The following is a 12,833-nucleotide window of genomic DNA, read 5'->3' on the forward strand; positions in this document are numbered from 1 at the left end:
CTGACGGTATTTGGTTAGTGAACCAGCAGATGGGAGTTCTCTCTCTCTCTTCATATATATATATATATATGTCACTTTTTCTATAATTCTGCCTTTCAAATCTTTACAGATCTTTGTCTTAAGAGGTAGAAAGATTAAGGACAAAGAATGAGTGAATTCCCATCTGTTGGTGCGTCTTCACATGCTTGCAATGACCCCAACTGGGACTCAAGTCAGACCCAAGAACCCAATCCAAGTTTTCCACTTAGCTGGTAGGAACTAAATCACTTGAACCATCATTGTTGCAGGGTCTTCATTAGCACTTACCTAGTCAGCAGCCAGTGCTGGGAATTGAACCCACATGCTGCTTGTAAGACACAGATGTCTTAACTGCTAGGGCAAATAACTATTCTAAAAGTCATCTGAATGAGGACTTACCGTGTAATTCAGGTACTTTAATTTTCTTTTTTATATATACTTACTTTTTTATTGGAAAGTCAGATATACAGAGAGAAGAGACAGAGAGATATTCTGTCTGCTGATTCACTCAAGTGGCCACAATGGCTGGAGCTGAGCTTATCTGAAGCCAGAAGCTAGGAGCTTCTCCTGAGTCTCCCACATGGATACAGGGTCCAAGGTTTTGGGCCATCTTCATCTGCTTTCCCAGGCCACAAGCAGGGTACTGGACAGGAAGTGGAGCAGCTGGGTCACAAACCAACACCCATATGGGATCCAGGCCGTTGCAAGGTGAGGACTAAGCTATTGCACAGGCACCTCAAGTACTTTAATTTTAAAATCAAGTCTACATTGGAAAAATAATCTAATTTCCTGATTCAGAATAGCTAGAGAATTCCCTGTCATTTTTGCTGTTGACTTTTGCTCCCATCAGAATTCCTTTTGTTACAGGCAGTTACACTCACTTTTCAGTCAGATAGGCTGATCTGGAGATTTGACATCCAAGTGCACAACTTTTTAAAAAAGATTTTGTTTATTTTTATTGGAAAGTCAGATATATAGACAGTGGGAAAAACAGAGAGGGTGATCTTCTGTCAGCTGATTCATTCCCCAAATGGCCACAACGGCCGGAGCTGAGCCAGTCTGAAGACAGGAGCCTCTTCCAGATCTCACACGCTGGTGCAAGGTCCCAAGGATTTGGGCCGTCCTCAACTGCTTTTCCAGACCACAAGCAGGGAGCTGGATGGGAAGCAGGGCTACCGGGATGTGAACCAGTGCCCATATGGGATCCCGGCGCATGCATGGCGAGGACTTTAGCCGCTAGGTTACTTTTCAGGTCCCAGCTGCTCAACTTTATGATGTAGTCATGTGCAGACAAACTCATTATACATTGAAAATATCACAGATAGACAACCAGGTATAGTATACCTAAGCTGCTAGACCTCACAGCCTAATAACAGGATACACTGTGGAGTGTTGGTTGTTTTCCTTTTAGATTGCCTCAATGTCTGGGCGCTGTGGCTCCACTTACTGCCATTGCCCAGCATCACAAGAGTCGATGGGAACATCACAAGGGAGGGTGGGTACTGCTATCCCAGGAAAAAAGAATCAAAATTCAATAAGGCCTCTACCAAATATATATCACTTTATAGTATCTTAAGTCAAACAAATCACAGGTGAACCATCATAGTTTAGCTCCATCTATATATACAATGGCGAATATGTGTGTGTGATTGGTAAGGATAATCCGGCTTGGTCTTACAGAGGATCATATAACAAGTGGTGCAGTAGTAAGACAGCACGGACTTACGAATCTCTTCTGATTTGGTTTGATAAGAGAATAATTTTTATTGCATGACTTCCCTAAAAGAGTACCCCTAATCTAAATTTAGTTAAAATTTGAAAATGATGGAGCTGAACTAGAAAACAGTATCCTCAGTGAAATAAGCCAATCCTAAAAAAGACATTACATATGTAATCTCTGATATGAGGTAAACTTCATGCAAAATACAAGATCAATATAGGCATGTATGTATGTGTATATATGTATGAGTAAGTATGTATGTGCATATACTCATGTAGAGGAATTGTGTAAGACTGGCATACCAACAAGTGAAGATACATTCAGTATACATCTCTGCTAAGTAAAAGTTGGACTCACAATGAAACTTGACAATAGGATGCTCGACTCTATACCATTGTCTATACCTACAAATCATGGCACACTTAAATACCAGAATGATGGACTTGCTACTGTTGGTAAAGGAACTCTATTATTGTAATAATATAGGGGGAAACAGTGAGGGGAGGAAGGGGAAATCGCTGAGCTTTTGCCATTGTATTTTGACAAACAAAAATTAACAATGATGGCGCTGGTGCTGTGGCATAGTAGGCTAAGCCTCTGCCTGTAGCATCAGCATCCTGTATGGGCTCGTTTGTATTCCAGCTGTTCCACTCCTGATCCAACTCCTAGTTATGGCCTGGGAAAGCAGCAGAGGATGGCTCAAGTTCTTGTTCTCTTGTACGTGCATGGGAGACCCAGAAGAAGGTCCTGACTTCTGGCTTGGGATCGACTCAGCTCTGGCGGTTGTGGCCATTTAGGGAGTGAACCAACAGATAGACTCTCTCTCTCTCTGCTTCTCTTTGTGCCTTCTCTACCTTTAAAATAACAGTTTAAAAATTAAATAAATTGAATATTTTTTAAATAATTGAAAATGAAAAATTCTTTATTCATCAGTTGAACGTAGTTTTCATGTCCCTTTTGTTTTGTTTTTAAGATTTGCTTATTAATATGAAAGGCAGAATTACAGAGAAGTAGAGAAATGTGCCATCTACTAGTTGATTCCCCAAATGGTCACAACAGCCAGGGCTGTTTAAGGTTGAGCCAAGAGCCAGGAACTCCCTCTGTGTCTCCCATGTGAAGGGCAAAGACTGTTGTACTTGGACCATCCTCCATTGCCTTAGCAGGAGCTGAGAGCAAAAGTGGTACAACTGGGACACCAACTGGCTCCAGTATGGATGCTGGTGTAGTAGTCAGCAGCGTAGCCTGCTATGCCGCATAGCCAGCCCCCACAGTTTTCATTTCTTACTCTTTTTGTCCTCCCACATTTTTATTTTACATAGTGTGACAATGGTTTTTATTACTGTTCATTAACGTTATTGGGAATATTTCTGTGCATTTAGCTTTAATTGATATTCAGTTCTTATGAAATAGAGGTGTATTTTGCAAAACTTAGGAAACAAAAATATAAAAATGGTTAATATTTCTCAGATAGAAAGGTTAACATGTATAATGAATTAGTGCTTTTCATTTTTGTAATTAGAAAAGTAATACATGCTAACTGAAGAAAAGTTGTGCACAACACTAGAAAGTAGGAAAACAATCTTTAATCTTTGCATCCACTGATAACTTTTTTCAGAATTATGTTTTTGATTTTTAGAAAAATTTTTAGAAAATTTTTAATAAAATTTTAATAAAATATGCAATGATTTCTGTAATTTAGCACTTAAGAAAGCAATATTTTATATTGCTACCAGTAACATTATAAAAATGGTGTCTTATTGAAGTCTAGTTTACAAGGTAATTATTTTTAAATCTTTGTCAACATTTTAAGGGAAACTGGGATTTTGTTTTAAATTCACATTTTCCTGATTATTTCTGAGGTTAATATTTAGTAATGCTACTTCAAATGGGAGTGAGTGTGACAGTGGTCACTCTAACTGGTCCTCCAGAGTTACACAGGGTGCCTGCCTTTTGTTCCCAGAGAGGAGTATTAATTTTTCTATTGCCATATTTGTCCATTGGTGAATTTATTTTAAATTTATTTATAATTAAAGTTTCGGATAATTTGAACAACAAAAAAAAGGATCGTTCAGTTTATACAATTGTGTGTGGCCTTCTTGAGTTTCTTGTAACCATGCACATTTTGCCCTTGATAATGTGGTGAAAACTAACTAGGAAAAGACCTGCAAAGACTAAGTTCTGAGAAATTTAGTTTATCTTTAAGATAAACTCTTTGAACACAATACTTTCTGTAATTTTGGAACTTTTAAAAGCACACCCTAAGGGAATCCTAATTTTTTGTTGAAAACATTTGTTTGTCTTGTTGCTCAAGGTAGGAATTATATCTCTTTCATTTCTGTGTACCAGCTATAATACCAGTGGCTCAGTAAGTCTGTGATTGTTAGACTCTGAAATGGTGAGAAAATGGAATGAGAAGATCGAAGGCCTAGGATTAGTTCCTTTGAACTTTACTGCCTCTTTATTCTATGTGACATCTATTGAACACCAGCATCCCATATGAATTCTGGTTTGTGTCCCAGCTCCTCCGTTTCCAATCCAGCCCCCTGCTAACAGCCTAGGAGGGCATTAGAGAAAAGTACAAATGCTTGGGCCCCTGCCATCCCTGTGGGATACCTGGTTGAAACTCCCTGCATTGCAGTCCCAGCCATTTCAGCGTTTAGGGAGTGAACCAGAGAATAGAAGACCTCTCCCTCTATTGTAACTGTTTCTCAAATAAATAGAAGTTTAAAAGGAACATGCTAACATGTGCTCTACTTTTTCTTTAGATAAGCATGATTGTCTTGTTGCAGACTTAAAAAGAAGATGTAACAATGCAAAGACAGAAATGCATGTATTTATGGTTGTATAAACAAGAATGAAGAGAAATTTGTCACTTGAATTGTTTTTGGTTTAGAAACTTATAACTTATAATTTTTAGTAATACTTAATTAGATAACTTTATATTTTCTACTTTCTCTTCTTGAAACCAAGATTCCAAAAAGAGATAATATCTCCGGGGTAATAGCTTGGTTTAATTGATGCCTTGGATCTACACTTTTTCTTTAACATTAGATATAGTATTCAAGACATATCCAGTACAAAATTTTTCTAATGATAGTAGTCATGCACAGATTTGAAAAGTCACAGCTCCCTCTCCAACCCTTGAATTTATGAGATAGCTCTGACCCATCTTATTATAGAAACTCTTGGGGGTTGGGGCATGTGTTGATCTCTAGACTCATTCCAGAAATTGTTGGGCAAGACATATTTTCCAGAATGTGCATGTCTGTGAAACTGTGGTTGTCTCCCTAAGCAATATTGAGGAAATTCAAGTATGCCTGTGTCTCTTTGTCTGGCAGTTTTTACCAAAAGTTGCCAAAAGTAATTGATTATCCTGAATTCCAAACTGTCCTTTTATTTGGGGGGAGGAGATAGGGTTTTTCAAATGGGTTTAAGTTTGAGGTGACCAAGCAGTATCTGTAATACCAAGTGCAACAATAATCAAGTCGATTTTTCTAGCTGTTGAAGCGTAAAATCTTTTAGTTTTTTTTTTTTTAAGATTATTTTTATTGGAAAGGCAGATATACAGAAAAAAAAAAAAAACAGAAAGATCTTGCATTCACTGATTCACTCTTCAAGTGGCTGCTAGAGCAGAGATGAGCCAGTGCAAAGCCCAAGAGCCATGTAGTTGCAGGGACCCAAGGCTTTGAGCCATTCTGTACTGCTTTTCTAGGCCAAAAGCAAGGAGCTGGATGGGAAGTGGAGCAGCTGAAACGTGAAGTGGCACCTGTATGGGATTCCAGTGCTTACAGGTGGAGGATTAGCCAATTGGACTATCATGCCAGGCCCAAAGCCTTTTAATTTCTAGAATATTTTTATTATAGTGGTAAACAAAATCCTCCCAAATATAATCAAAATAGCTATTACAGAGGCCTGTGTGCTTCACAGCCCGGAGAAGAAACCACCCCTTTCTTAGGCAATAAATTTAATTCTGCATATTATGTTTAGTAGTTTGATTTCCTCTGGGAAGCTTGGATTGCTCTGTGGGTTTCAATTAAATCAGGAAACAAGCTGGTTGGACAGTACATTAGGAAAAGAGAAAGGGAAGAAGTAACCACAGTAGAGCTTAAAAAGTGACAGTGAAGGACAGACCAGCCTTAGGAAAAGGAAAGGAAAAAGCTGATGGTGTGAATAGAGGGCAATAGAGATTAAGTTAAATCATAAACTGCTTCCTTTTTTTTCCTGGATACCTTTTGGGAGTATTTATAGGACAAAAACAGTGAGGTTAAAGCTATCCTAAATCAACAACATGTGATGACATTATGCTTAGAATAATTTTTGATAGCATGTGAAGTAGTTTAAAGTTTGTTCAAAACCTGCAAGAATTAAATTTTGTTGGTTCTAGAAATTGCGTGAGAATTGTAATTACTTTAGAATGGCTTTTATGTTAGCCAAATATCTACTGATTTTTAAAAATTAACTTCTTATTTGCATGAAATAAAAAGCATGCGGGCCCAGCGGCGTGGCCTAGCAGCTAAAAGTCCTTGCCTTGAACACGCCGGGATCCCTTATGGGCGCTGGTTCTAATCCCGGCAGCTATACTTCCCATCCAGCTCCCTGCTTGTGGCCTGGGAAAGCAGTTGAGGACGGCCCAAAGCTTTGGAGGACCCTGCACCTGCGTGGGAGACCAGGAATAGGCTCCTGGTTCCCGGCTGCGGATCGGCGCAGCACCAGTTGCGCTCACTTGGGGAGTGAATCATCGAATGGAAGATCTTCCTCTCTGTCTCCCCTCCTCTTTGTATATCTGATTTTGTAATAAAAAAAAAATAAATAATAAGTCTTTTTTAAAAAAGCATGCAATTGTTGATTTCTGACTACCAAGTTGAAACTGCTAAAGCTATCTTTATACATGGAGTTAAAAGGCATTGCAGTTATACTCAAAGAGAAAAATACTTTATTAAAGTGATTTTGTAGTTATTCTTCGTAACAGAGTAAGGATACTGCCAAACAAAATCTGTAGCACCTTCCAGATGGTAGGCATGTAACAAATATTTGTCGAATAAATGAAAATGCATTGAATTTAAACTAACTGTTGTCACAGGAATCTGCGGGCGAAAAAAAAATCTTAGGTGTCTGTTATTTAACAGATTCTTAACTAGAAAGGATTTAACAGTGGTATATTAATTGTATTTATTTCTGTTCTGGGATGCAGGTGGCAATAAAAATAATAGATAAATCCCAGCTGGATGCAGTGAACCTTGAAAAAATCTACCGAGAAGTACAAATAATGAAATTGTTAGACCACCCTCACATAATCAAGCTTTACCAGGTATGTCTCAATCTTCCTCCTTTTCCTGCTTTGTGCAGTTTTATTTCATTATGTTCTGTATCATGGTTTTTCCTCTTCTGCTAATTTTCTTATCTTAAAAACATAAATATTTGCTTGTGTTCAACTGAGTATTTCCATTTTTCTGTAGTATCTTTAAATTTAAAAATTCAGAAATTGGAAACCAATTCATAGCTTAACTTCAAGTTGGCTCTCAGACTGCTAGTTATTTAGTTTGTTTGCAATCATGTATTTATGATACCTGAATTAATCCTGAGAGTATAACAAATTTGCTTACTTAAAAATTGTACTGTTTCATGAAAGAAAAAGATGAACACTGTCTTATTTAGTGGCATAATTGGTAGCATCTACCACCATAGCTTGATTTTATGGATGAATGGACATTTTCCTAACATAACTTAATTAAAATGATTTTTGTAACATAAACCGTACTTTTGTTGAGTAAACTATATTTTTAGGAGTGACATTTTCACACTCTCGCAATAGTAGTTTGTTTAATTATGAAATATTTTAAATTTTCTATTCATTATATATATTTTTAATGGAAGCTGCTTTTAAGCTGAAATATCCAGTATGCTACTCCGTGACTTTTTTCTCCAAAAAAGGTTGTATGCTCCATGGCTTGCTGAACTCAGTTTGTAAAGGCTTGTGGGGCTGGTTGTTAAATTTTCAGAAGTTTTGGGAACTGATTAACATCACATTAGTAAGTTAAAGCCAGCAAGGGGAATAATATTTACTCCACAGAAAAAAACTTACAAATCAGGGCCTTTGTCTTCCCTATCATACCACTGTGTGCACCTAAATGGGTTAGCATAAGCGTAAGCGTCTTCGGGAATATAGGAAGAAAATATTAATACTTCTAATTATGTGTATGTATATTTTTCTTGGTACTTGATAATGTGCTAATAAATGTATACAGTGGGACATATGTGTAATTTGTGTCTCTATATAGGTATATACATATGTATACATACACAAATACATATGCACATGCGTATATGTGTGTGTGTGCATACATACACAAATATATATATATATTTGAGTTAGCAACTTTTGCTAAAAAAAAATGTGAAGACCAGAGTGACATTGTGGCGTAGCCGGTTAAGGCACCTGTGACACTGACGTCCCGTGTAAGTGGAGGTTCAAGTCAAGCTGCCTGCTGATGCTCCTGTGAAAGCAACAGAAGAAGACCCAAGTATTTGGGTCCCTGCAACCATGTGGCATACCTCAATGGAGTCCCAAGCGCCTAGCTTCAGCGTGGCCCAGCCCTGGCCATTGCAGTCAGTGGGGAGTAAAACAGCAGATGAAAGATAGTCTTTCTCTTCCCTCTTCCCTCCCACTTCCACTTTCTCCATAACGATGCTTTTCAAATAAACAAACAAACCTTGGAAAATATGAAGACCACTGATTTATGGTATGATTTCTAAAACTGACTAACATACCACTCAAAACATTGCTTTTTATTTTTCTTCCCCCCAAATTGTGTGTAAAACATTTCAAAAACTCTAAAACTACAGAGCTACCATGCCAGGCTCATGAGATTTTATCAGAGCATGTTTCCTTTAAGCTGCTTATTATTATTAATAATATTTTGAAGGAAGATGCTTTTAAAGAAATTATCATGTTCTGAGGAGTTTGTGATGAACCATAAGTTAAATTGAGGTTCAAACTACCATGACTCACATGGCAATTTTATTTGAACTAAATAAGTGGTTAAGATTGAATAACTATTTGGTTTTTTATACCCAAATTATAGGTAATTGTTAGTTTTGGACCTGATGAAGAGTAGTCCTAAACCTACATTTATTTATTTATTTATTTATTTATTTATTTATTTACTTACTTACTTACTTACTTACTTAGTTTTACTTCATCTGAGAGAAGAATCTTCCAATTGCTGTTTCATTTTCCGATGCCTGTGACAATTGAGTTTGGGCCAAACTGAATGCAGGATCCAAAGAATTAGCCTGGGTGCTAGATCCATCTCCTGCTGCCTTCCAGGGTGCACATTATTAGGAAGCTAAATCCACTCCCAAGTGGATTTAGAACTTGAACTGGTGGTTGATGCAAGCACTCCAACTGACATCTTAACCACTTTACTAAACACCATCCACTTGGACCTACATTTTAAAATAGAATTACATTTCAGTGTTTTAGTAGATGACAATTAAAAAACAAGTCGTTTAAAAATTCTTGAACCTGGGCCCTAGCGGTTAAAGTCCTCACCTTGCATGCACCAGGATCCCATATGGGTGCTGGTTCTAATCCTGGCAGCCCCACTTCCCATCCAGCTCGCAGCTTATGGCCTGGGAAAGCAGTCGAGGATGGCCCAAAGCCTTGGGACCCTGCCCCTGCATGAGAGACCCAGAAGAGACTCCGGGCTTCTGGCTTCAGATTGGCTCATCTCTGGCCATTGTGGCTGCTTGAGGAATGAATCAGCAGATGGAAGATCATCTTATCTGTCTCTCCTCCTCTCTGTATATCTGACTTTCCAATAAAACTAAATAAATATTTTTAAAAAATTCTTGAACCTAATATATTTTTTTCATTTTAAAAGCATATTTATAAAGAGAAGTAGAGAGAGAGAGAAAGCTCTTCTGTCCACTGGTTCACTCCTTGAATGGGCTCAGTGGCTAGAGCTGAGCAAATCCTAAGCCAGGAATCAGAAACAATTTCTGAGTCTCCCATTGGGTTAGAGGAGCTCAAGGACTTGGGCCATCCTCTACTGCTTTCTCAGGCCACAAGCAGGGAGCTGGGTTTGAAGTGGGGCAACGAGGACACTAGCTAGCGCCCAAGTGAGATGCAGGTACTTATGTTAAGGTAGAGGACTAGCCCATTGAGCGAGCATGCCGGCCCCAAAATGTTTTCTTTTCTGAATAGAATAGATGTCTAGTCAGCATAGTGTGAACATTTCGTGGCAATGATATTCCTTTCTGAACCTAGAAAAACAAAATAAGTGTGACAGTAGAGCTATGAGCAGAAGCTTTTTAACAGTGTTTCTAAATTACAGCACTTTGTAGCAATAGTGAAGTGCAGTAGGAGGAATATCACACTACTTGATTAGGTAAGCCACAGCCCAGAGAAACTCAGTTCTTTCATTTTTATTTTTCTTTTCCTAGTCAGGGTCTACCATGATAACACAAGACTAGGAAAGGTGGTAAGGAGATTTGGAAAAGTTGATCTTTAGAACACCTGTTAGCTGTATTAATACTTGGTGAACTTTCCATAAAAAAAAAAAATCACCTGGTGATTTTGTTAAAATGTGATTTTTAGTTCAGTAGGTGTGGGAATGAGACCAGCAGTTCTGTTTCTGGCAGGCACCTGGGCAGTGCTGCTCCTGCTATTCCTTGGACCCATGTAACAGAGCAAGGGTCTAGATTTTCCACAAAAATATTAATCCAAACATTTTGTCAGGCTTGTAAGTTTATCCAGTTTCTGAATTGTTCATAACTCTTGAATTATTTTATTTACATACTTTATAGAATGATGTGATCAGTTGCAACCATTTTCAACCAGACTAATTTGGAATTAATTTATCTATAGGTAATGGAGACCAAAAGTATGTTGTACCTTGTGACTGAATATGCCAAAAATGGAGAAATTTTTGGTAAGCTTTTTCTTTAATTTTCTTTTAATTCAAAAAGGTCACTAATCTGCATGAATAGGATTCTTCTTTTGAATTTTCTGCTATTTAAGAATTGATAATAGGAGTTAGAATTTTCAAAATATAATATAATTAAAATCCAGCAAATTAAATCATGGAATACAATTCTATTTTCTTATGATGTTAAAAATTCTTAATTCTATAATCTGTATTAGAGAGATTAGAAATCAAGGAAAGGAAGAAGCTTTGAGTCATATTTTAAGGAGGTTTTCTTTTTATGTTTCATTTTGTCTTTCCTGTGGAAAAATTGGCACATATTTATTGAGCCTCTGCTTGCCCCAGGCCCTGTGCTTGGTGTTAGGGTACAGTGATAATCAAATAAAACAGTCCCTGACTATACCTGTAAGGTCTTGGTCAAGTCAGGCCCTTTCTGAGACTGGATAAGAAAGTATTTGATTACGTCATCTCTGATCCATTCTGACCGTTAAACAGATAATAAGAAAAGTATTTGGTCTATTGACATCTGTTCTATCTATTCAGACCCTCAAACAACTTTGTGAAGGAGTAATTCACATACAATCCATTTAGTTTGTACGGTTCAGTAAATTTTGACATATGTACATAACTGTGAAGATAATGCTGTGATCAAGATATCCATCACTTCCAAAAGCTTCTTTGAATCTGTGGTCCCATCCTACCTCCAGGGTACCTCACCTGTTTTTATCACCATAGCTTAATTTGTATTTTTCCAGAGCTTTGTGAAAGCATAGCCTTCAGGCTTTTATTGGCCTGACTTCTACCCCTCAGTATAACTATTTTGTAATTCACCTGTTTTGTTAATGTGTATAAATGAGTAATTTGTTTTTATTAGGTGTACTCAAAAAATCTGTAAAGAGGTGAAACTAGGTATTTATTTTGAAAAGTTGGAAAAAAAAATGTATGTTTTTTCATAACATACATTTTCTAAGAACTTTTTAAAGCCTCCACATATACCCCCAGTTTGTACTTATCCATACATCTTGTGACAGACATTTGGGTTGGCTTCATTTTTTGGCTACTGTTCATAAGTTGCTATAAATATTCATGTACAAGTGTATAATTTACAGTCTCCCTTCAAGTAGTATTTATCACTTTATAGATACGAATCTAGCAGTGATGTACTTCTCTTTGCCCCTCTGGCCTTTACGTTGTCAGATTCTACTCATACCTGTTTTATATGATGAACAAACATATTGTTGCTTTTATTTAAAAGGTCAATGTCTTTTTTAAAAGATTTCACTGTATTTTTAAAATCTTATATGTGTATCACATTTAATTTCATCTTCATTCTTTTGTGTAAATACATATTTTTATCTAGTGTATTTTCCTCTATCCTGAAGAATTTTCTTATTTTTGTAGTGCAGAGCTATTACTAATATAGTCTTTCAACTTTTATATTACCTATAATAGACTTTTAAAAGAAATATTTGTTTATTTTGCTTCAGAGAGTTACTGATAGAGAGAGATGGGGGTGGGGAGAGACAGAGGTGATCCATCTGCTGGTTCACTCCCCGTAGAGCCATAGTGACCACAGCTACGCAGGTCTGAAGCTGGGAGCCATGAGCTTCTTCTGGATCTCTAACATGGGTGCAGGAGCCCAAGGCTTTGGGCCACCCTCTGCTGCTTTGCTAGACCATTACCAGAGAGCCGGGTAAGAAACTGGGCAACTGGGCGTCTGTCTTGGATACCTGCATCACAGCTGAGGGTTAGCATGCTATACCATCATGCCAACCCTGAATAATCTTATTTTTTAAAGATACTTGTACTGTGTAAGGAATTCTACACTTGACTTTTATTTTCTCATTACTATAAAAATGTTACATCATTATCTTTTCATTTCTACTGTTTTGGCAGGAAATCTGTTATCTTGGTCTTTATTCCTGTGCGTGTAACATGCCTTTCCCCCCCCCCCCCCGGCTGCTTTTAATTGTATTTATTACTAGTTTCAACATTTTCGTCATGATGTGCTTTTGTGTGGTTTTCTTCCTGATTTAAAAAAATTTCTCATTTACCTGTCACACTGAGCATTTGGTTGGTGTACCACAGAGCCTTGCTTGCTGTGTTTTTGTTTTAAGGCTTATTTCAAAGAGTTTCAGAGAGGAAGAAAGACACACAGAGAAATCTTC

The 12,833-nt window shown here is 37.4% G+C and overlaps 1 protein-coding gene across 1 annotated transcript in view; it reads left to right on the forward strand.

Annotated features, from left to right (window-relative positions):
- The window catches only part of SIK2 (salt inducible kinase 2), a 125,303-nt gene that overhangs the window by 7,030 nt on the left and 105,440 nt on the right, over nucleotides 1-12,833 (forward strand). The window contains exons 2-3 of the mRNA XM_040976912.1: nucleotides 6,930-7,046; nucleotides 10,608-10,671. Coding sequence (XP_040832846.1) covers nucleotides 6,930-7,046; nucleotides 10,608-10,671 — 181 coding nt within the window. The remainder of the gene's footprint in view (nucleotides 1-6,929; nucleotides 7,047-10,607; nucleotides 10,672-12,833) is intronic.

The sequence above is a fragment of the Ochotona curzoniae genome, unplaced genomic scaffold, assembly GCF_017591425.1.
Source record: "Ochotona curzoniae isolate NIBS_2020 unplaced genomic scaffold, NIBS_Ocur_1.0 contig_2723, whole genome shotgun sequence".
NCBI lineage: Eukaryota > Metazoa > Chordata > Mammalia > Lagomorpha > Ochotonidae > Ochotona > Ochotona curzoniae.